At 43.2% G+C, this 25,864-nt stretch overlaps 1 protein-coding gene across 4 annotated transcripts in view; it reads right to left on the minus strand.

Annotated features, from left to right (window-relative positions):
* CEP120 (centrosomal protein 120) overlaps positions 1 to 25,864 on the minus strand; it is a 156,424-nt gene that overhangs the window by 51,561 nt on the left and 78,999 nt on the right. For 2 of the 4 annotated variants that reach the window (XM_084833958.1, XM_084833956.1), the window contains exon 21: positions 18,649 to 19,662. In XM_084833958.1, coding sequence (XP_084690084.1) covers positions 19,523 to 19,662 — 140 coding nt within the window. In that variant the 3' untranslated portion in view covers positions 18,649 to 19,522. Of the gene's footprint in view, positions 1 to 16,185; positions 16,402 to 18,648; positions 19,663 to 25,864 lie in introns of those variants that run through there. The other 2 variants (XR_014787717.1, XR_014787718.1) reach the window with 2 other exon arrangements.

The raw sequence follows: 25,864 nt of genomic DNA on the forward strand, positions 1-25,864 counted from the left end.
CCGGGGGGGGAGGCTTCCCGCCTCGCCCGGCCGCGAACGTGAAAGCTTAAAAAAAAACAAAAAAAACTCCCCCTGATAGGCTACGTGACGATTCACGTAGCCTATCACGGCTAGATCTGCAAAGTCAGCCGTGATAGGCTACGTCAATCGTCACGTAGCCTATCACGGGTGACTTTTAAAAAAAAAAGCGCGTACGGATAATGGCGGCCCCCATAGGGAGCCGCCATTCCCGTTCCTTATTTGGTCGCTGTAGTCTACGTAAATGTTTACGTAGACTACGGCGAAAATAAGGGCAACGCAAATAGCGTTGCCCTTATTTTCGCCGTAGTCTACGTAAACATTTACGTAGACTACAGCGACCAAATAAGGAACGGGAATGGCGGCTCCCTATGGGGGCCGCCATTATCCGTATGCGCTTTTTTTTTTTTTTTTAAAGTCACCCGTGATAGGCTACATGACGATTGACGTAGCCTATCACGGCTGACTTTGCAAATCTAGCCGGGATAGGCTACGTGAATCGTCACGTAGCCTATCAGGGGGCGTGTTTTTTTTTTCTTTGATTGCAATGGCGGCGGCGGCAGCCGGTCGAAAGACCGGCTGCCGCTCCTGCCCCGCTCGAACACCTGCCGAACCGCCGGCCGGACCCGCCACCAGGAGGGACATTTGGTGAAGGTAAGTCCCGTCCCGGGGGGGGGGCGGGGGGGTTCGGAGGATTTCTCCCCGAAACTTGTTCGGGGGGCCGAACACGTTGGCGCTCGGCCCCCCGAAGTTTCGGGGAGAAATTCTCCGCCATCCCTAACAAATTGTGTTGTGTGTCATGGGTGGATCAGGGAAGACCACAGGATCCAAAGCCCTCCCAGTCGCATGACACTCCCCTGATGTGGGGCAGGGATGTATGTTGGCCCTGGAGTTGGCATGCATAATTTCCCTCCCATTGGTACCAATAAGAAGTAAATCACAAACAAAGAAATCTGGAATAGGAAAGTAAAGGAGTACAAGTGCCACCGCTTCCTCCCTGCTGGTGTGAGCTTTCTCTGCCCCCACCAGGATTGCTCTGTAAGGCTGCATTTCCATGCACACTTACCCGAGAGTCCCATGGAACACAGCGAGACTTACTTCTGAGTAAATGTGCATAGGCTTGCACTGCCCGAATCTCTCTTTTCCGAGAGCCATTCATATTGCATGTGTAATAAAAATACTGCATTTTCATACTGTTGCTGTGGGTCAGGAGCCCAACTAAATACTGATAATTTTACTGAACGTAATGAATTACAATCTTCCGCATATATAGGTTTGTCATAGACTGAGTTTGTGTGGTCCTGTTCTGAAATAAATCCCCATTTGTTCACACAGGCCTACTCCCATACAGAGCTTGTTTACCTACTGCCTTCTCCTAATATATTACATATACTGTATTTCTTTGCTATGCATTCATTACTTAGAAATCCTCTTGGTGTAAAACAAATGTATATATCTGGAAGGATTTTTATTAGTTTCCTTCAAATTATGATCTATCAATGATTGTTACAGGGAAATGCAAGATATAAAGATCTTTCCATGAGTGAATGTAACTCCTTGTATAGTCTGTTTTCTGGCACAAGTCCTCCTGAAACCCTGACGGGCATTTCGCCTGAGTAAAGACTAAACGCTGTAGGACATGATCCATGGGGTATAATAACCAGAGAGGAACAAAACCAGCTTACATGGAATCAGAAGAAAAACCAAACATGAGACTCAAAAACCTAATTAAAGAAATGGCACTGAGCTGAGGCAATCAGTGTGCTGTTGATTTAATTTTGTTGGCACAATCCTCACACGTTTGGCACTGATGGTGGTGGCATGAGCACTAGAAATGTTTGTGAGCAGACCAGAACAGTCCTTCTTACATAGGTGAATACTATAACTAGCAGGATGGGAAACAAAACACTGCAGTGTATCCTTGCCCTCTAAGCCATGGGCTGGATGACGTTAGTGGGCATGGCCATGCCCACTGATGTCATTGTCCCGCCCTTTTGTTTTTCTCTGTGCTGGAGACGTCATGGAGTCCACTGCTACAGCAACCTTCATAGGTGGCTATCCAGCTTCTGCTTAAAAACTTCTAATGTTTCCAGAAGTTCACCACCTTCCAAGTGAATCTGATGTTTAGTCAAAATGCCCTTTCTTGTAATTGGGGCCTACGCTCTGGAGCAACAGAATACTAATTTGCTTTATCATCTATGTGAGACCTCTTCAAATATCTGAAGATAGCAATGATATTACCTCTTAATCGTCTCTTCTCCAGGCTAAAAGGTTAAATTCCTTTGGGCTTTCCTCATAGGAGCTTTGACTAAAGCAAAGCACAGATGGAGTCTCACCAAAGCAAAATGGACTGGTACCATTACTTCCTGTGATCTAGATACTATATTTTTGTTCATGCAACCTAGAATTGTTTTAGCCTTTTTAGCTTCCACAAGTCAGGAGTCACCCATCCTATATATGTGCACCTCATTTTTCCTGCCTAAATACAGAACTTTATATTCATCTTGAAGCCTGTTTCTGTCTTCTAAGGTATTAGCTACCCCTCCCAGTTTGCGGTTACCTGCAAATTTCATTAATATCCCCTCTATTCCTCATTCCAAGACACTTGTAAAAAGGCTGAAAAACACTGCAGGACCCCACTTGTCACTTCTGTCCAGTTTGACAAGTTGCCATTGATGAGCCTCTTTGGTTGTGATCCATCAACCAGCTCCCAATCCACGTAACAGTACCAACATTTAGCCTAGTAACAGAATATCTATCAAGGTTCCCCATGATATTCCCCAAGAACCTTGTTGTATGTCTTGTTGAAATCAAGATATTTTACTTCCACAGCATTCCCTTGATCTACCAGGCTAGAATCTCTATCAGAAAAGGAGAAAAAATTATTCTAGTATGACTTGTTCTTGAGAAACTTGTACCAGCTCTTGCAATCACAACATTCTTTCCTAAACACTCACAGACTGACTGCTTAATTATTGGTTCTAGAATTTCCCAGGTATCAGTGCCAAGCTGTCTGGTCAGCTGCCTGGATCTTCTTCCCTCCCTTTTTGAAGATAGGGATGCCCAGCTTCATCCTCTCAGCACTTCACCTCTTCAAGAATTCTCAAAAATTATATCCAGAGGGTTTGCTGTGTAAGTCTGTTGCAGCAAAAACTACTAAGAATCTTATGGCACCCTAAAGACTAACAAATTTATTCTGGCATAAGCTTTTGTGGACACTGTCCACTTCATCAGATGCATGAATGGCAAAGGGCAGTATCCATTGCTGCCTGCGCACTAGCAGGATACACCACTAGCACAATGGGAAGCAGGGTTGATAAAAATCAATGTTTTTTTTAAAAAATTAAAAATCGATTGTTTTGATTTAAATTGGATTTTTAAAAACTTAAATCAGATTTCAAATTTTTCTTAAAACATTTGAAAATCTTCGAATTTTCGAATCTTCGAAGATCATGCCTGAATTAGAAAAAAAAAAATAACGGAGAAGCCATGATTCTTCGAAGATAACGCCTTAATTAAAAAAAAAAATCCGAAGCAGGGGATAGAAGGGGGTAAAACTTAAGTCTCATTTGAAAGGACAGAACAACCCCCTGCTCAATGCAGGAAGCCTGATTCCCAGGCCGTCGCCCATTGAACTACTGACCGGGCCCACCCTGCTTAGCTTCCGAGATCAGACAAGCGCGCACACATCCAGCCCTTTGCTTGTTGCTGAGGAAACATTGAGTGCTGAGGAAGCTATGCAATCAGTAGCCAGAAGACGACATGGGGCCGTCGAGAGCTGTGATTGGACAGGAGGGAAATACAAACACAGCCGTATATGGACAGGCAGGGGAGGGGACTACGACCAGATATGGTAACGAAGGTGGAAAATCAGAGCACTTTAAGGGGAAATACCGGGATATCAGGGTATTGAAAGTGGGAGCACGGAAACAGGAAATTCCAGTTCCAATTTGAGGTGGCTACTGCGTAGTGTGAAAGACGGGCAGTGAAACCTCATTGGAAGCGAAAAAACCTGTAAGTGTAGATCGGCCCCAGGACTCCCACTGTTGTTGCAATGAGATAATTGGGACCAAACTGGGACCACCGTGCTGTTTGTTTGTTTTTAACACCCCTCCCCCTTTTCCTTCACTTTGCTGTCTTCCCAATCTGAATTGCTCCCCCATGCTGCTATTTGCTCTGCAGGAGAAAATATATTGTCCCACCTCTGTACATTCTAAATCTCCAAGTGGTTGACAATTCCAGGGGTGTAGGTGTTTTGACACAGAGTTGCTTTCTTTAGAATCAGGTCACTGGAGACTTATGGCATCTCTGTGATATAAAGTTTAGGTGTGCACGTGTGCGTGCGTGTGTATATGGCTATGGCCTTTCCCTATAAACATCAGGACAAACTGCTTCAAAACAGCAGGCTAGGCTAGACCTCTCCCTTTGGCCTAGTAGGAGAAAGGAGGAGTAATCAGGTAACTTTCAGGACATGTCTGGACAAGATCTGGCCAAACTACATGTCTCTGGGTGAAGGGGAGAGGATGGCTTCCCACTAAAATCCTGAACCTTTTGCAGTCAGAAGAAGTGAGCTGGAGGGGAGCCTTGAAAGGTTGTTCAGACCAACCTGAAATCCATAAAAATATTGTATATGTTTCCTGTTGGCTGATAGGTAGCAGGAAACAAGGAATGTTTCTGGTAAATAGGGACAAGTATAGCACCTGGTGTCAGAACTACTCCTCAAAGACTTTCTCAGAACTAAAACTGTGATATGGAGAGGGCTCTCTTTCTTGTGGGTATAATTAATTTCAGGAACAAGGTGCAAGCTGTGGACAAAGCTTCAAACCTGTGGCTATTCAGCTGAATTCGGTTTTCTGTGGTTTTGGATTTCATTAATAAAATTGCCAAGGGGGCTATCTGTCTTGGAGAACAGACATTTGCTGTTAGCTTTATACACATGTGACATATTTTCAGCCTCTTGCCATTTTTCACACACTAACCAGTAAATAGTTGAAGCAAACTTCTATCTTCTCCTTTTTGAAAAAGAAGGCAATTTACATAACACAGTTACACTCCTAAGAATCTTATTTCTTCATGGATTTACTGAAAAATGTTCATTATTATTTTTGAATGTAATGAATTTAGTCTTTGGCTTTTGACTATTTTTTTAAAGGATTAAAATAATAGCCTCCCTACAGATTACTCAGATTTCAAAGGCAAGTTGTACCTGCTATATATTAAAATTGTCAGCTGCCAAGGCACTACAGTGGATTTTTAATGTGTTTCTTCAAAACACTTAAAGGCACTTTTTATAATATATGAACCACTAAATATAAAAACAGGGAACGTAATCTTCAAGGCACACTGATTAATGCAAAATTGACTCAAATAAATGCAGTTTATGGCCCTATTCCAGTGAGCTCTCTCATTGCTAAAGACTTTCATACAATAGTTTTCCATTTTCAAAATCCCATCAATTTTTACTTACAACATTTTTGAAAACAGGTACAGCAACTTCCAATCAGCCACCCAGCAATAATTTAAGGTTCCATTTCCATTACTATATAAAAGTTTGAATCATGGGCAGAGGACAATACTTTTGAGGGTTGATCATCAGGCTATCATTGTTGCCTGCAACGTCAGCCACCCCACTGTACACAGATAGGAAGTGTGTTGGTTGTATTATTCATTGCAAATAAATTATTAGATTAATTTGGCTCACATATGTTTCTCTTGTTTGTTTGCAAACCAATTCAAAGTCCTCTAAATATATTCTTATTTAATCATATTCCATTAATAGATTATGCAGAAGCACCCATTCAAATATAGATATTTCTGAAAAGGGGGGCTCAGTTCTAAGACTAGATTTTAAATGAAAGATGTGATGGACAGATTCTGTTCACCTCTTCTCAGTACTTTAAAGGCTGTACTTTAAACAATACTCAGTTATCCTGAGCCAAAGCCCCATGTATCTTCTAATACCCACACAAGGCATCTGAGTGGGTGCCTCATTAGATTCTAAATAGGACTAGGGGAAAAATATGGAGGGGGGGTGTGTGGCACAGGCAAGCTCTGTATTTGCATGGGCAAGCTTTGTCCCACGTTAGATTTCTGAAAGAGAAAGAACATTATATTTAATATTAATGTTCTTATATTAAGCACATTTTCTTCCAGGTAAGTTCCTTTGATTTTGATGGAGTTAACTTTTAAGTGAGTATGTTTCAGATTGCAGCCTCATTTTAAATTCCAGTTTATGATTCAGTTATGATTTCTGGTGCTGGCAGTAGTGAGCATTTTCTGACGGACTAGTGCATAATAATGGAAAACCTATTTCATTTTCAAAACCTATTTTGCATGCAAAAGTGGAGGAGGGATGAGGTGGGCTTCTACACCCTGTGGAGCCACCTGTGAAGAGAGTTTTACACATTTTTGTATATGGTAAACAGCAACACACAGCAGATGTCTTCAGACTCAACAGCTATTTATTATAACTTACAGAAACTCCTCTTGTAAGAGAAGCATACACAACTGAACAATTGTGTTTGGTAACTGCTACAGTCATATTGTCAGAAATGATTCTAAGTGAGTGGAGATAGTTAGCGGCTCAGACTCAGAATGGGAACAGCCAGAACAGGGGGAGGTTTCCTCCCTAGTGAGCTCAGATATGGCTAGACACTCTTCTCAGGAACTTGGCACACAGATGGCTCGACCTGAAGGTCCCCCCTCCTTGTGAGAACTCAGGTCTCGGAGGAGGAGGAGAGTGTGGGGTGTGACCTGAAGGATGCTAGAGTCCTGCTCAGAGCGAAGCGGGAAAAGTTAGAGGCGGAGCTCAGACGTTCCACCCGGTTAGCTATGCGTGATTGCCTACGTAGGAGGGCACAACTGTAAGGGAGGGGCACCCTCCCAAGTTATTCTGGATGGCAAGTTCTTGCTTCAAACTGCTGGCAACCTCTGATTCCCACTTGGCTCCTCTACTGATATTTGTAATTGTGTGGAGTAGCTGTTTTCCTTTGTAGCCTGAGAGTCTCCGAGGATTTGCATTTGTAAAGAGCCTGGTCGTTAACTAATAAAGTAGTGAGCCTGAAGCCTGGTATCTTAGAGTGTGTTGATTGCAAAGGGAGAGAACCAAGGGACTTGACAAATATAGGCCCAGGATTGTCCTGGCCATTCAGGAGATTACACAGGCCCAACTGCCCCTAGTGACTTCTGTCCAAAAGTGAAAGCATTCCCTTCTATTTATCTCACATGGCCTGCAAACACTGAGGCCTTCTGGGCTTGCCTCTTAAAGAAGGAACACAACACACATACAATGTTACCCATGTGCGAAGCTGCCCTTTCCACTCAATTGAATGGGGATGTGCCATGTATAAAGTGGTGTTCTGCAACCATAAAATATTGATGGACCAGGCCACTGTATGCACCAGCTTTCTCATCTATGTTGTTGTTGTTGTTCAGTCGTTCAGTCGTGTCCGACTCTTTGTGACCCCATGGACCATAGCACGCCAGGCCTTCCTGTCCTGCGCTCTCTCCCGGAGTGTGCTCAAGTTCATATTCATTGCATCCGTGATGCTATCTAGCCATCTCATCCTCTGCCGTCCCCTTCTCCTTTTGCCTTCAGTCTTTCCCAGCATCAGGGTCTTTTCCAGGGAGTTTTCTCTTCGCATTAGGTGGCCAAAATATTGGAGCTTCAGCTTCATTATCTGTCCTTCCAATGAGCAGTCAGGGTTGATTTCCTTTAGGATGGACTGATTTGACCTCCTTGCAGTCCAGGGGACTCGTAAGAGTCTTCTCCAGCACCACAGTTCGAAAGCATCAATTCTTCGGCGCTCAGCCTTCCTTATAGTCCAGCTCTCACAGCCATACATTACTACTGGGAAAACCATAGCTTTGATTAGACGGACCTTTGTTGGCAAGGTGATGTCTCTGCTTCTTACTATGCTGTCTAGGTTTGCCATAGCTTTCCTCCCAAGGAGCAAGCGTCTTTTAATTTCATGGCTACAGTCACCATCTGCGGTGATCTTGGAGCCCAAGAAAGTAAAATCTGTCACTGCTTCCATTTCTTCCCCTTCTATATGCCAGGAAGTGATAGGGCCAGATGACATGATCTTCGTTTTTTTAATGTTGAGTTTCAAACCAGCTTTTGCACTCTCCTCTTTCACCCTCAACAAGAGGCTCTTGAGATCCTCTTCGCTTTCTGCCATTAGGGTGGTATTGTCTGCATATCGGAGGTTGTTACTTCTACTGAACTTTACCTGCGTACATGTTTTTTCCCCTACATATGCAGCAGAATCCTAGGCACATTTACTTGGAAGTCAGCTCCACTTGGTTAAGTAGGGCTTACTCCCAGGTACGTATGTGTACAGTTGCACCCTAAGTGGTTTGACAATCAAGGACTCACTGGCAAGAATGACTTAGGGTGCAGCCCTATGCATATTTAGACTCTCAGTTGTAGGACTTTTTTCTGTCTAAACATGACCAGAACTGTGCCTTAGTATCCCAAGGCCATGATCTCAGTTTGTGGTCACCATTTTTTCTAACTTATGGCAGCTTCCTGCTTGTGGCAAAGTGGCTGTATGAAGTCTGTTGCTACAAGCAGAAGCATCCAGTTTTGTATACTTCCACAAGCCCATATTTAAATGGCCTGCACTGCTGTGCAAAAATTGCCATTCTATTCACAGTGGCTCAGTCATATTTCCCACTTTTGTCATATGCTGAAACCAATAGTAGTTTAGTACTACGTTTTTAAGGGCCCCCAGACCCCGCTTTACATCTCTTATGTTTGTACCGTAACGGGAAGCATAAAGTTCAGAAAATGTTCCAAACACTAATATCCTTTTACACAACTGAAGAATTTTGAAAGAAAAAGAAATCCTTTTTTATTACCTGATTAAAGTTTTATGATTGTTCTAAGGTCTGGTCTTTATTTTCAAATCATTTTTAAACTTGTTTCTCAGGAATCTACGTCACAGATCTCTGGAGCAATTTTCCACTTCACAATTATGTACCCACAGCTAACTGTGTCTAGTAACAAACAGCAAGAAAAAAAATAACAAAAAAAGTCAGCCTCCAAAAAGCAACAATTGCCTAGCTAATTAAACCATCATTTTAGATTATCTCAATTCATCCTACAACCTTGGGGCTGTTAAAAACACTTTTTTAAAAAAGTGACTCTTAACACAAACCTCACTGTGAAATATAAGATACTAAGAACTAACCAAATATGTACTGGTTTAACCCTCACCAGCAAACCCATATCTGAGCAAGAGCTCTGTTGAGGCATTGGGGATCTCTACACCTCAAGTTTTTAATGGCAGAAAGCGAAGAGGATCTAAAGAGCCTCTTGTTGAGGGTGAAAGAGGAGAGTGCAAAAGCTGGTTTGAAACTCAACATTAAAAAAACTAAGATTATGGCATCTGGCCCCATCACTTCCTGGCATATGGAAGGGGAAGAAATGGAAGCAGTAACAGATTTTATTTTCTTGAGCTCCAAGATCACTGCAGACGGTGGCTGTAGCCATGAAATTAAAAGACGCTTGCTCCTTGGGAGGAAAGCTATGGCAAACCTAGACACCATAGTGAGAAGCAGAGACATCACCTTGCCAACAAAGGTCCGCATAATCAAAGCTATGGTTTTCCCAGTAGTAACGTATGGCTGTGAGACCTGGACTATAAGGAAGGCTGAGCACCGAAGAATTGATGCTTTCCAACTGTGGTGCTGGAGAAGACTCTTAAGAGTCGCCTGGACTGCAAGGAGGTCAAATCAGTCCATCCTAAAGGAAATCAACCCTGACTGCTCATTGGAAGGACAGATACTGAAGCTGAAGCTCAAATATTTTGGCCACCTAATGCGAAGAGAAAACTGACTCTCTGGAAAAGACCCTGATGCTGGGAAAGACTAAAGGCAAAAGGAAAAGGGGACAGCAGAGGATGAGATGGCTAGATAGCATCACTGATGCAATGAATATGAACTTGAGCACGCTCCGGGAGAGAGCGCAGGACAGGAAGGCCTGGTGTGCTATGGTCCATGGGGTCACGAAGTGTCGGACACGACTGAACGACTGAACAACAACAACACCTCAAGTTTATTGTGCATTCACAGTTGCTCACTCACTGAATTCTGTGGGTCCATTATATGACATCGTCGTTGTCCAGTCATTATTCCACTATTTCCTCCCACCTATCCCGTGTTTTCCTCAAACGGAAAAAATTGGGTATTTTTCCAGATCTGTGCAAATGGAGCGCCATGTCCTCCCTGTGTATTTCTCCCCTAGTGTGAATGAAGCGCTAAGTGTGGTTGTTGGGGGCATGGTCATGATGTCAAAGGTGGTGACGAAGGTCTGATGGGCGTTCAGCCTTCCCGTGCCTGAGCCATTTTGGCTCCTCGCCATTCTCAGCCTGGTGAGGGGGGGGCGGCAGAGCGGAGGACCAGCAGAGGGGCTGAGCAGCGGGACTGGCCAAAAGCATGGAAGAGGGAGGCGGGCCTGGGGAGATGGGGGGGGGCTGTCCGCGTGGCAGTCCCCATCCACCAGTAATGTGCAAGGGGAGGGAAAGGGGCAGGAACCCAGGAGCAAGTATCACTGAACCTGGAGTGTGTGTAATGCCTCCTCAGGGAAACATAATGCTATGGGAATGGCCATCTACAGAGAAGGATGCACATGTAAAGGGAATCTGTTGTGATCCTGCATTTAAAATGGAAGCAGAAAGACCCGTTTTAAATGCAGGATTCTAGGCTGGTGTAGAGATGCCCATTATATCTGAACAGGAAATCTGAACCTGGGTAGGGGGCACATGCTGCCTTGCCCCCTCCCTCCCTGTCGCTGACTTTCCTGTGTTGAGTGGCAGTAATGGCCCTTGGCCATGATTAATGTGTGTGTGTGTTTGTGCGGGGGGGGGGGGGTGAGCTTACCAGCTCTACTTGCAATCCAAGCCTAGGACCTGCCCTCTAGGTAATACACTTCAGACCCAGAAGCTCCCACAACAGCTGTCTTCATTGCATATTCATGAGAAGAAACTAACTCCTGAGGAGCCAACAGCAGACTGGCTGGCTCCAAAGTCTACCTGAAGAGAATAGGGAAGAGGCCCCGCCCCGACCTCCAGAAAGGAAAGAGGAACTAACAGTGACAGGCTTCTTGAAGATATGTACTTGTATCACAGTGGCAAGGTCTGAGGAGGCCTTCTACTTGTGTCCATACTTTGGGCTCCATCACACAGGCGGAGAATTCCACATCAATGCCAGTTCTTTCCCTATTCAGTCTCACTGCAGGACTGGGTCGTTCTCTTTAGATGGCTGTCCCATGCCGCGCTATTTTTCATTTCTGTCCTTCTCATGGAGGTGGTGATGCTGCTTGGGGTACAGTGATAATTCCTCCCTGGTTCCTGCCCCTTTCCCTCCCCTTGCACGCTACTGGTGGATGGGGACTGAGATGCTGCAACTCTGCAACCCTCAGCACACTTACTTGGGAGTAAGCCCCTTTGGACTTGATGGGGTGCTCTGAATCAACAGAGGACGTTGATTCTGAGCTTGGTGGGGTGGGGGATGAGTTCTGTCTCCCTTCATTGCAGGGAAGCATTTTACCCTCTTCTCCCTCCAATCAAGAGATGTGCTCAAGCATTTACATGGAAGACATGTGGTTTGAGAGAAATGCACTTCTTTGGGGCCGTCTGGTGCTGCTGTTGCTGAGCAGGTGGCACCCTGAGCTATGGCCATGATTTGGGCAGTTTGGGAGAGGGGTCGCCTTGAAACAAAGGGGAAAATTGGCGGTGATGGGGAGGATTGGGTGCAGAACTTTCCTTCCTCAGCAAGACTTGAGCGGAGGCAGGGTTCACACTCAAACCGTGCACCCTCCCCTTCTTGCAAGGAAGGGAGAAAGCACAAGCCCTCCCACCTGTCAAATCTGCTTGGTCTCTTCCCTGAAACCCCGCTCAGGACATGCCCTGCAGCCCATTCTCAATGCTTTCATCATCCTGACCGCACCCCCAACAACTGAAAACAAATGCCCACAGCTGGTTTCTTCTGCTATTGGAGAATTTCACAGGGAGTTGATGGCACTCCTGTTCCGTGGGCTGCAAAAAATACATTTTTTTGCATTTGAGGAAAACATGGGATAGGCTGGGGGAAATGGTGGGATATACCCTGGAGGGTAACGCTGTCATCTAAAGAGCCTGCAAACTTCTGTGACAGAGCCATCCCAACAGCAGGATAAAAGCTCCATGTGAAGAAGCCCTCTATCAGGGTTCCTGGTCACGTGGAGGCCTACTCGTGTTTAAGTGAAGGGGAGTAGAAGCCCCTTCAGTCTTTGCTGCGCAATGCAGCAAGGGTGGGAACACCCTTCACACACCCCCCTACAGGGTTTAGGTTTCCTATTCAGGCATGTTTCCTGAATGGAGTCTTAAGGGTTATATCAATTCTGGACAGTGGTCAGGTTTGGATTTTGATGTGTTCAAGGCAAGGGCATTCATTGTTGAGCCATTGCTGAGACTACCTCTGTGGTGTGTTTGTGTACATCAGCCTCCTGATCTATTGTGCATTGATATTCTAGGGCATGGGATGATTTTTTTGATGATAGAAGCTGAGACACAGAACATCAGCTATATAGCATTGAAAGCATCTGTGGCTTTAGAGCTGGGGTGAGCTATGTGCAGTCCTCAGCCTAATTTCATGTGGCCCGTGATTGAATTTCAAAAGCTCATTACAAGCAATCATTTCAGACTTCTGGTAAGAGGGATCTGTCTTTCTCCTGTCCTGTGCAGGGTGGGGGGGGGGGAGAAAAGGGGATAGCAGAAAGAGAGAGATAAAAGGGGGTGGCGAAAAGAGATTAAAAGGGGTGACCCCACCTACTCAGGCCTGCGTACAGGTGACTTTGGCCACACCCACCAGCAGCATGCAGCCTCTGACAGACCACCACTGAGGCAATTGATAGCAGGCCATAGCAGTCTATGCTGGCTGTAGTCTCCAAGGCCAGCCATATATAAAGTGATTTACAAATATATTCTCTCAAAGACTCGATGGCATGACATGATGAGTTGTCAGGTGTCAGTCAGATAAGAAAAAAGTTTCAGACTTTTCCAACGGGTATGTGCCAGATTCAGGCTCAACCAGAGGGAAGTTTCTGTGCTGTATATGGGTTACCCATGTCAAAGTACAAAATATATAGTGAGAATCACCCATAAGTAACTACAGTAGGATCAGGGTAAGCCACAAAAAGGCAAAATAAGAACATTAGATAATAATTTTTCCTATTTAACTCAAGGGGGAAAATGTGGGCCAATCTTGGTGCCATTCCCAGATCAAAATCCAGGCATGTCGACGTGTACAAGCCAATAATGTTTAATTTCACTGAACCTGTACGAAAGGTAATGTAATTTTTCTAAAACAGGGTAAGATAAGGCAAACATAAGTACACTTTAAAAATGGCTTGATTAATCCAACAAATTATTTTATGGTATTTATTATTAACATTTATATGCCACCTTATTTGCTAAAAAAAAAAAAAAGCCATCAAGGAGGCGTACAACAATTTAAAACATTAAAACCTTTATGTGATCAAAACAATGTTAAAAACAGTAAAATATTAAAACAATTTCATAATTGAAAAAGCTAAATTAAAAAGATGTGTTTTCACACCCTTTCTAGAAGTCAAGAGGATGGGAGCCAAGTATAATACTTGAGGAAGCACATTTCGGAGTTTGGGAGCAATACAGAAGAAAGCCTTCTCATGTGTGCCCAACAAACAGGCCTCTATGGTTAATGGTGCTCTCAAAAGTGTCCTCCACATGGTGTCCACAGCATTATTTATTGTGTAACGCAGTCTTCCCCAATTTGGCACATTGTGTTGGACTTCAACTCCCATCATCCCTGGATGGCATGCTGGCTGGGAGTGATGGGGAATTGCAGTCCAATGCATCTGGAGGGCATCAGGTTGGAGAAGGATGGTGTAGTGACTTTCCATACAGGTCATCTTGATTTTGCCCACAGCACTTTTGCTTAAACGTATCTAATGGTGTAAAGCAGCCTTCCTCAACCTGGTGACCTCCAGATGTTTTAGACTGCAACTGCCATGATCCTTCACCAATGGTAATGCTGGCTAGGGCTGATGGAAGTTGTAGGCCAAACCAGGTTTGGGAAGGCTAGTGCAGGGAAAATCTGCAGAACTGTGTGGCAAGTTTTAACACCTAAAAGGATTTTGCCATCTGGCGGTAGCCATCAGAGTGGAATATAACATGGCCAGTACATAGCAGCTCCATGAACCTGCAGTGCACATAGTTTCCATGAAAGCGCCACTGCAATAGTCAGTCATTATCATCAGTACTTGATGAACAGCTCACTGTCTGTGCATTGACAATGACAAGAGCAAGGAAAGTGCTCTCTCCTTTTGAACTTTTGCCCTCAATGCACAATTCAGAACATGCCAATTAAAACCTGACTTATACAGGATTCAGTGCAAGAAACAATACATCCCAGTCTTGCGTTCTAGATTGTCCACCACTAAGAGTAATACTCATTAATACAGATTTCATTTGGGTGGAGCTTCTGAGCAAAGATTTCTCAGGGTCTGCACTTACAGAGAAGGGAGTCATGTTACTCATGGCTGATTAGAATTTTTGAGATCTCTCTTCCTGCTTGGCTGCTGTTATTATCATGTCTGTCATTAACATCTCTATTTCAATAAGGGGAAAAAAGGGATTTGACCCAGCCAAACACAAGTTATGTTTGTTTTTTTTTCTTATTCTTTTCCTTCCTGCCAAACCTTAAATTCTTTGGCCTTGTTCAAGTTTCCTACTGCTTTGTGTGAGAATTCAGGAGTATCAAGCTCTGGAAACAATTGTTTTGTCAGCTGATGTTAAGGCAGCAAGTACTTTACATTTTTCCAATGTATACACCAACTCAAACATTCTTTCTTATTCCTCTCCAATACAATTTCTAATTTTCTTCTCATTCTATCACTGAGAATCTCTGTGTGCGGTCACCTCACATATCTAGCAAAACCGCCACACTAAAAATTGTTGGAGAGCCACAGTGGCACACACACTCTGACACAGTTTGCATGTAATGCTCAATTCCTGGGTTGAACAATCCAGGAATTGGTGTGGCTGCTTGGGAGTGTGTGAGCTGACTGCCTCGTGCTTGCTCGCCACTTCCACTTTCTGAAACGACCCAGGAACAAATTGTTCCTGGGTTGTTTTGTGACATCTGATCCCAGGACCTCTGGGTTGTTTAGGAGTTGAACAACCAAGAGTTAACAAACCATCGGTGATTGCTGGGCTTTGGAAAGTGGAAGTAGTGAGTGGGCAGGAAGCCGTGCACTCACTCGCTCCGGGATGGCCAGACCAATTCCCAGGAATTGCGCATGATGTGCAGACTGGGTCACTGTTAGCAGCAGCAAATGTGAATATGGGAAATGGATACAAATACGGCAAAACAATCAGCATGGACAAAACTCATGTGATGCCACATTGCACCAGTGGACAGTGGACCTCATTCATCAGACCATTGAGGGCTCCCTGGAGGCATCTGGTTAGCACGGAGGAGAGCAGGATGCTGGACTAGATGCCCCTTTGGTCTGAGTCAGCAGGGCTTCCTATATTACCAACTTATTTAGCATAAATCTCATAGGGCTGGCCCTTCTGTTTATTTGCACCCATTTTAAATGTAATGAGAAAAATAGCAAAAGACATACATGCAGGATATAATTTAACCATGTACTATCTGCGCAGATGTGAAGAGTACCAGGGGAAAAAACCAGTCTCCTCCAACAAAATCACCTAAAATGAGAAAAGTCACACACACAAAAAGTGTGTGTGTGTGTGTGTGTGTGTAAGGATTCTACCACTAGATCGCACAAGGAAGAGCTTGCTGACACTATGATATTTATCTCATAGCTCTCTTAATGTGCTGATATAGAGTTGGATCCAACTTCGCCATTCCACCAGCAGAATGAATATTGCTGGCAGAACAGGACTTCCCTGTCCTCTTCTCTCTCCTGTGTGCCCTTCAAATTGGCTCCAGAGAGTCCCCCAACCATCCAGAGCAGATTCAGAGGACATACAGGGCCTGTGGGCAGGGAAGGTGAGGCTGCAGTTCTGTTCCACCAGCAGTATCTGTTCCACTGGCAGAATAGTGAAGTTGGATCCAACCCTTAGTTACCGTAACTGAGAGTCAGCTCCCATATGGGAAATGTATGTACATTACCTGATAGTTTGGATGCCTTGAAAATCTTGTTCCAGAGATAGCTAGTTCCATTTCCAGTCTAGCAGTTCTTATGATAGGAGTTGTTATGATACTGCTTTCCTCGTTCATGACTGTATAATCCAGACCTTGTGCAACAGTGGAAGCACTCTTGAGTCTCATGTTAGCTGAACGCTTTAACCATGTCTGGCCCCAGCAAGTGTCCCACATGTTAGATTTCTGAAAGAGAATAACTAATGCTCACATCCTAAATGTATTTCATATGAAGTAAATCCTGTTGATTTTGATAGAGTTAAGTTTTAAAACTCCACAGGAGTCCAGCACTTGGGGGGAGGGCAGGTGCCTGCCCTCCACCAACCCCTTGGTCCCCGCCAATGCCAATACTACTTCATTTGCTTATATTATATAAACATAATTAACAAAATGTATATGAATTTGGTGAAGTCTGGATGATAAGTAGTGAATATTACATATCTTCTGTGGTGTCACAAAGATGGATGTTAAGGGAAAGTGGCTTTTGTTTTGTTTTTATGTTCCAAAAAAGAAGCTATGTGAAAGGATCTCTAATGTTTATAAAAGCCACGTATATTGTATTATTTACAAAAGTTTCTATAGAGAAGTGTCAGCAGAGTTGATGCCAGGTACATACGCTAAATGGAATAGTACTTTATATATATATATATATATATATATATATATATATATATATAAATAAAAACAACAAAGCCAGTTAAGTGAAACCATTAACATTCACTTTGTCTGGCTACATGCGGGTCCTCTTGCTATAATTATAACACAAGAGGTCATTGCAATGGAATTGCCAGCCTTCAAACGATATAAGACAATTCTTCTCAAGGGAGTCAAACAAATTTGTAAAACAAATACAGTTGAAATTTCAGACATTAATCTCTTTTTTACATGGTATGGGAACAAGAGAGCTGTGAAATAAAATTTTACCCTAAGGCTCCAAAAATGACATTCATATTTTCAAACAACACATTTTTACATGGAGGGAGTTAACATAGCATTTAGCTTTTATAAACAGTTTTTCATGGCAGTTAGCACTGGAGCAATGCTGTAAGATAGAGAACACATACTCAGAGACGAGCTAGACTGCATGTTCCAGAAAAGTATCTGAATGAAGGTTCCCATGTTTATATCAGGGTTTGGCTATAGAAGCCCATGGTACAGATCCAGTTTTCAAACTCCAAGGAGTTTAGACTACAGCTTTATTCCGGATTCAGATTAATCGCCATTATTTCAGAGGATACCAACAACCATTTTATTGTACCAAGACTGTAATTTACTTGGGATTGATTAATGTGAAATAGCCATCACTCCCTGGCATTGCATTCCTACTCATAATTCATGTTAGACGCTCTACTCTGTACCCATAACTGGAATGGAAACGACATGGCTTTGTGGGAAATAATCCCTTTTATCATTTTAAGTGCCTTGATTCTAAGTTCCGTTGAGTAACTGAAGCAAGTAGAACTACTTCAGGGTGACTCTGCACCTCAGCATTTCATTACTATAATGGCACAGCATGAGTAAGTGTTTATACCGAATATGGGGCAACCAAGACAACCACCAACTCAATTGTAAATTAAGGGCAGGCTTGGATATTGGGAGAATCAACTCCACCATTTGATCTGACGCGCTAACCAAAGTATAGAGCTTGTAGAAGTGATGGTGGTATCACACCCTGCTTGTACTAGTCGTTTCAAGGGGGATAGAGCTACAAAGGGTTACACAGCATGTGCTTGTATAAATCGGTATAAATCTTCTTTAGCATCCGTTTCTATTCCTGTCACCCGTGACACTTGCTGTCAACAGCTGACTAAATAGTCTCATTAGATACAGTCTGTGAAAATATTTTGGTTTACCTTCTGACTTTCACTGATTAAACAAGAATGTCTCTAAAATGGAAGCTGACAAATTAATGAGAAATGCAAACACATCCCATGTATAAAATTGCTGAACAACAGAGTAATGGCTGCCTGTCTGATGGATGAAGATGATCGACTGACAATGACCACACACTGAACTCTCTGGGTACTAGTGGTGATAACAGCGGTGGAAATGTCAGTTATCCTTTCTGCCCCCCAATCTCCAATGTTTTTAAGGTACAGAAATTTTCCCCAGAGAAACTGTATGTCCTTAAATTGACATTAATTGGTATTGCATGGGTCAGGAGAAAGGTAAAACAGGATGCGACAAGAGAATTTAAACAAAGTTTGTTACCCATTTTTTCCACTTAGAAAACATAAATAAACTGAACAATCCATTATATTACATTCTTGGCCCAGGCTGCATTATAATCCTTTCAATTTTTATGTGTTGCGGTTTCATAATTCACCCGTTAAGTGTAATAAAGTTAAATATTTACCCGAGAATGATCTGAAAGAACAAAACACTGAAATAGTATACTGTTACATACTTAACACTAAAAACATCTCAAAAGTCAGTTATCTATTCATTTTTTATTAATTCAGGATTAAAGAAAAAGGCTCAGTGTGAATCAGCGTGAAGGAAGATAGCCAGTATGGGATCCCCTAAACAAGTTTTCTAGGTTGTAACAAAATATAAAACAGCAGCCTGGCCTTGCCAAACTGCAAAATGAAGAAAGATAAACAAGGGGAGAGAGGGAGAAAGGCTGAAAAATGGAAGTTGCCACTGTGGAATAATATTCTGAGTGTGTTGTCTGAGCTCTTGCTTTCTATTCCTTCATGTGGAGCAGAAGTATTGAGCAGCAACCAGAGGTTGTCCCTTGCACCATAAAGTGGAAAGCATTTTCTGCCACATATTGGCCAACAGGCCAGGGTGGAACTTGTATCAGTTTGGACTCAGCTCTTAGGGCCATTAATTTCTGCCCAAGCCATTTCTCTGGGACTCCATAGTTTCTGATCAATAACACACAGAGGCCCAGTATCTCAGGAATATTTGGGTGATGATGGGTGTGCAATGCCACCCTTCTGGGAGCCTCAGTATTCCCTCCTTGGCAACCTTGTCTCATGAGGGATCTCTCACACCATCAAGGCAGCATAAAGGTCCACTATTGAGAGACAAGGTTGCTGTTTTAGGGTCGACCCAGGCTAGAGAATAACATCTGCTATAGAACTGTCCTACTGGGAGGAAAGTTTTGTAATGAGGCTGTATTTTTATCTTATTTTGTACTGCATTAATTTTGCATAAGCCACCTTGTGTACTTTTGTAGAAAGGTGGGTATAAATTTTACAACAAGAACAACAAATATTTGGTTCCATATCTTGGCTAGACTTTGGCTGGTGTCACAAGCATACTGGACTACGAAGTAAATCTTATTGCACTTGGGGCCGAACTAAGTATTTGGCATCAATACACCACAAAGTATATGTATGGAATTTGTAAGGGGAAAGGGTGGACTTAATCCTTTCCTGGCATACCATTTTCCCCATAGAGCTGGCCAGCTGTTTCCTCCACTTGAGTCAGCAAATGCACCTGTGAACAAAACAGATGTAAGGAGGAGGCATAAGGAAGGAAAGGGTTAGATGCAAGAAGGATAAAGTCCTTCCATTAGTTCCATCACAACTTTTCCACAGATACCCCTACTAATACTTGCAATGGAGAAACAATGACTTGGATTCCCAGAAATGTTGGTTCATTCTCAACTACTTAAGAACCACTTAAGAGTGATATGCTCATATACAAAGGGTCTAAAATAGACCAACATTCCTGCTGTTGTCTCCCACATCTTTCCACTGCTGTGCTTTTAACATAATACTCTTTTTTTGGCCTTTACACTACAGTGGCCTGGTTTGCATGACATCACTGTCAAGCACAAGTGGGAGAAAGTGGACCATCTGCCTGCAGTGTGCCCACTTCCGCTTTTCCTTAGCAACCCAGTATCGGCTCCATCGTAGATTGCTTAGTGTGTCATCTGAACCCAGACCGCTGGGTTGTATGGAGGCTAAACAACCCAGTGGTTAACCCATGACTTGTTGCTGGATGAACCGCTGGGTTGTTTAGCTCCTATACAAACCAGTGCTTCGGGTTCTGATGACACTCTCAGCAACCTACAACAGAGCCAATGGTGGGTTGCGAAGGAAAAGCAGAAAGTGGCAGCCACACTGCAGGCTCTTTCCCGCTTGTGCACGACAGCCCATGGCATGTTTAACCCATGGGCTGCAATGTCATGTGAACTGGCCCAGTGTGTAGTGATTAAACATACAAGCTGTTAATGTCCTATTCACATTACGTACATCTCTGCCATAAACTCACTTCATGGTCTCTCAGGAAAGCCACTATCTTTTGGGCTCAAATTACAGCACTTTCGTGCTGAACAGTTTACTTCAGCCCCTAGCAGCTCACAGTAGGGCTGGGAAAGATCTTTATCAGAAACCCTGGGAAGCCACTGCCAATCAGCATAAGCAATACTAAGCTAGAAGGACCAGGGGTCCTCCTCGGAATGAGCAAACTTCCTATGTTCCCAATTACTAAATTAATGTATGTAAAGGCCTTTGAGCAATTACAGAACCATACTATATAAATACTAAGGAGATGATCTAGTCAGTTCTCTACTTTAGGCATGCACAGAACTATGCAGCTTTTTGCTCAACACAGGGGTGTATGTGCCACTGGAAGGAAAATCTCACAGGTGGAGCTGCACATGAGGGAGAGGAATAAGAACATAAGAAGAGCCATGCTGGATCAGATCAAAGGTCCATCTAGTCCAGCAATCTGTTCACACAGTGGCCAACCAGCTGTTGATGGGAAACCCACAAGCAGGACATGAGTGCAACTGCACCCTCCTGCCCATGTTCCCCAGCAACTGGTGTACATAGGCATACTGCCTCTGATACTGGAGGTAGCATATAGCCATCAACATGAGTAGCCATTGATAACCTTATCCTCCAGGAATCTGTGCAATCCCCTTTTAAAGCCATCCAAATTGGTGGCCATCGCTATGTCTTGTGGTAGTGAATTCCATAGTTTAACTCTGTGCTGTGCGAAGAAGCACTTCCTTTAATCTCCGTTAAATCTCCCAGCAATCAGCTTCATGGGGTGACCCCGGGTTCTAGTATTATAAGAGAGGGAGAAAAATGTCTCCCTATCCACATTCTCCACACCATGCATAATTTTGTACACCTCTATCATGTCTCCCCTTATTCTCCTCCTCTCTTAAGTTAAACAATCCCAGCTGTTGTAACCTTCCCTCATAGGGGAGTTGCTCCAGCCCTTTGATCATTTCACTTGCCCATTTCTGTACTTTTTCCAGCTCTACAATATCTTTTTTTAGGCATGGTGAGCAAAACTGTACACCTTATTCCAAGTGTGCCTGCATCATAGATTTGTATAGGGGCAGTATGATATTGGCAGTTTCATTCTCAATTCCTTTCCTAATTATGCTTAACATGGAGTTAGCCTTTTTTTTTTTTATAGCAGCAGCACACTGGGTTGGCATTTTCCTCAAGCTGTCCACCACAACCCCAAGATCTCTTTCTTGGTCGGTAACCACTAGCTCTGTTCCCATCAGCTTATACTTGAAGTTGGGATTTTTTGCCCCAACATGGCAATGGGGAGGCTGTGGTCAGTGACTGAACTTCCTCCTATGTGAGATTTCCTGTGTCCACTTTTCTTCCACCACTTGACATCCATAGGACACTTGTAAGATATCTGGAGGCTGCCATATTGGGCCCAACATTTGCAGCTGGTGTGAATGAACATGACAGACAGGGCTGGCTCCAGCTTTGAGGGGAAAGCCCTGGACCCTGGAGAAATCCGGGAAGGCTCCACAGGCTGGATAGGCAGCCTCCATGGACTGGGTAAGGCCTACGGCTTGGAAGTTGCCCTCCCCTAGTCTAGTCATTTCAATTTCCCACTCTGGAAATTTCAATGGTGGCTAGACCCAGTTGCCAGCTGTGCTTGAAGCAGCAAGCAAGAAAAAAAAACTCTTTTGAAAGAGGGATTGAAAGCAAGCATCGGTGGTGGCCTTCCTGAGGGTTTGGGGCCTTGGAAGTTGCCCAAGGATGCCAGATGCTAAGGCTAATCCTGATTACAGGCCCCAGTGAATTCAGCAAGTACATGAAGAAGGTATTTTATTTCAGTGGACTAAAAGCCAATTAAAACATTTAGCAAAAGGACTCCTCCCACCCTGCTGCCCAATTTACTAATTTTGCACATGCAGATAGATTTTTAATGTGAAAGCATGTTCAAATATGCACCCTTTCCGAGGTAGTTCAGGCTAGTCAGGGTTGTGCCTTTGCTAAAATGTGGGTTGGCTCTGAATAAGAGTCTTCTAGGGATTAGATTAGAGTGGAATGGCTGAATAAATTCTTGCTTTCATAACAATTCATGGTAACAATAGAACTCCATTGCTACAGACAACGTGGGGCACAATTAAGATAAGATTAAATTAGAAAAGGGACTTACATAGAAGATGCACTGAGAGAATAAAATTAGGGTTAATGCTCCACTCAATAGCCAGGTTAATTTTAAACAAAACACTTGCAGATTGCTTTCAAATTCTAGTGGTCTTAACTATGCTACACAAGTCTGCCTCTCTCCTCTGTGTACACTTGACAATTAAATTGCAAGATTTAAATCCATAAAGGCAATTAGCAAACAGCTGATGTGTCATATTTATACCTGGCCCTCATTTAGGGGTTAAGTTGCTTTAAATGTTAAGGGAGTCACTGACACTTACTCCCTCTCAACGTTCAGCTGTAAAAGGGCCCCAAAGCAGCATATTAATCTAATTTATTTTAGATGTTGCTCTCCTTCTGGCATTGCATATTATGAATATATTAGTCTGATGTCATCTTGACTTCACTCGCATGAATTGCTGGCTGTCCCTTTAGACTTTCCTGAATGTGGACTACATAGTGTGAGGTGAGCAAATGGAAGAAAATCACAGACACATAGAACTTCATTTTTCAGGTTATCCATTAATATCTCCAGTACTTAGAATTATGAAGGCCCAGAAGAATGTAGATATATCCTTATGTGTGATTCTAAGGTGCCTTCCTTCCAGAAAGATTACCTCAGATATTTTGGGTGAATGGAATTTGGCCACAAAAAACAGGCTCTCCAGTTAGTCAGACAACAAAATTAAGGACCAAAGCAATACAACAGAACATACAAGTGTTATTTTTGTGTACTATTAGTACTAGCCAAGTTTGAGTGCACGTAGTTTTCAATAAACCTTTGTTTAGCTTTCAATCTGATTTTTTTTTTTCTTTAATGTAGTGTCTGTAAGAAAATTAGATGTTCAATCCTTGCTTGGGTTGTTCAGAAACTAAGAACCTCAGCCCTGGGGCTAAATCTGGCCTGCCTGGGGGCCAAATCTGGCCCTCTGGGGTTCCCCAAAAGGCCATGTTCCTTTCCCCTATTAATCATCTGGTGGCTTCCCAGCTTTTGTGCGCTTTCCTCCCTATTCTGAAAGGTTGAAATGCCTCTCCTAAGGCTTAGTTACTGGCTGTAAGGGCTTTAGGCTAAAATATGCTTGTAGTTTTGTATTTTTGGCGCTTTTGCTTTTAGCCCCGTCCACCATTGGAATGCAGGGCCTGAGAGCTTCTCTGAAATGGAATTTGGCCCTTGAGGTGAGAGAGGTTCAATTCTGGTCAACTCATCTCAAAAAAAGTATAGTTCTGTTGGAAAATGTCAGAGAAGAACCACCAAAATAATGAATGCATTGAATACTATCCTGTTCATTCAGGACTTGGGCTCATGGGGGAAATTGGAAGTAAACAGAACAGTCACCCAGACAGGTCAAATCAGGTCAGGCAAAGTCCAGTCAGGCACATTCCAATCAAAGCAGGTTTCTCTATACAGGAGTCAGGATCCCGGGCAGCTCCGAGTGAGCCCTGCAGACTGAGCTCTGGAGAGATATTGGCCTGGTTCGTACCATTGTCTTATTTCCCCCACCATGCATGCCAGTTGCATGCTGGGGGGATTAGCATAATTACCCTCAATAAGCACATCTTATTGTGTAGTGCAAACACAGCCAGGGTGGCTTGTTGCCGTGGTAACATGCCACCCAGAACCCAAGGGCTGTTGTGCAGTTCTTGGTGGCTTGTTATCCATGGGAACAAGCCACCCTGGCTAGTTTCGCATGACACAACAAGCTGTACTGCAGAGAGTAATTATGCGAATCCCCCTGGCACATGCAGGGTGGTTAAGAAGCCACAGCAGCTTATTAACCACCCTGCAATCATGCAAACCAGGTCATTGTCTCAGGGAGCTGAGGCCGTCTAAAGCTAGCAGGGCCTGTACTGTGATTGCCTAAAAAGCCTGTTAGGGTGGAATCCTATGCAGATGTAGAGAAGGCCTACAGCTCACAGCATGCCCCAGCTAGCTATGCCAGATGATGCATACTGGGAGTTATAGGCCTTTTCTCTATCTAAACATGCATAGGATTGCACCTTTAATCTTCCAACATGCAAGAGACTGTGCAGACACTTAGGGTGCCATCCTATGCATGTTTAGATTAAAAAAAAAGGCCTAAAACTCCCAGCATGCCCCAGCCAGTGATGCAGGCTGATACATACTGGGAGTTGTAGGACTTTTTTCTGTCTAAACATGCATAGGATAGCACCCTTGATTACATAAATAACATTGCTGCTGCTGGTATAACTAATGAAGCTGTATATGTTTTACTGGACCAACTATTTTTTTTTTTAAAAAACAGTCCTCTAAACATGTAGCAGTGGACAATCAGTTGAAGTCATACCGATTTACCTGAAGATAAACCTTCAACTGAACTCAGTAATATATTGTGTGCATCAGTTGCTCAGTACAGAGTAACTATACATGTAACTGCCAAACACACAGCACCAGATTAAGATTACACCATGTCCATTAATCTGGAATACAATTGTATAATTGTAAACAACTGAACATAGTATGTTTTAACTGGGCAACTGCACTGGAAGAATCCAAAACAGATAATTTTCATTATTAATTATTCTGTAAATTCGATTCCAATTAAGAAGGAATACGTGACCAAAATGACTTATAGTACTTGTTTTACTCTTCTCTTTTTCATTCTTCTACTCTCAATAATTTTAATGCATACATTTTGCATAATTTGAGATTATTATTTACTATTTATATTGTTTACCTCCCTTGTGAAATCTCCTCCTTCTCCCTCAACTGTTACCGCCAGCAGCCATTCCAGCAGACTGTACTCGGGGAGTTGGGGGAGGGGAAAACAGAGCCATTCCACCAGCCCTGCTGAAAGAAATAATCCCCCCCCCATTCCTTTTTTCTTGTGATTCAGTCATGTGCACAGTAGACCCATGACCAACTTAACTTGCTGGAAGTATCCTTGCAGTGTAATCCTATATATGGTTACTCAAAAGCAAGGTCTATTTAGTTCAATGAAACTTACTCCCAGTCAAGTGTTTATAGGATTGCAGCCTTACTTATCTTTATCTCTTTCTTTGCATTACCTTTGCGATATTGCTGCTATTGCAACTGAATCATTCTACTAAGGATGCAATCTTCGACATGCTTACCTGAAAGTCAACCCCAGTGAACATAATGGGATTTACATCTGAATAATTAAATAAACAAACAAACACACAAATAATTAAATAAAGCATGGGTTTGTGCTGTAGACAGCTGTCAAGCCCATTTCCCAAAGCTAGGTCTTGTTAACTGGGCAGGTGATATGATCACATTTAAGTGCCCTTTCTTGCTG

This window comes from Heloderma suspectum, chromosome 2 (genome assembly GCF_057233095.1).
Source record: "Heloderma suspectum isolate Gila_16-S chromosome 2, 16-S_ref, whole genome shotgun sequence".
Classification (NCBI taxonomy): Eukaryota; Metazoa; Chordata; class Lepidosauria; order Squamata; family Helodermatidae; genus Heloderma; species Heloderma suspectum.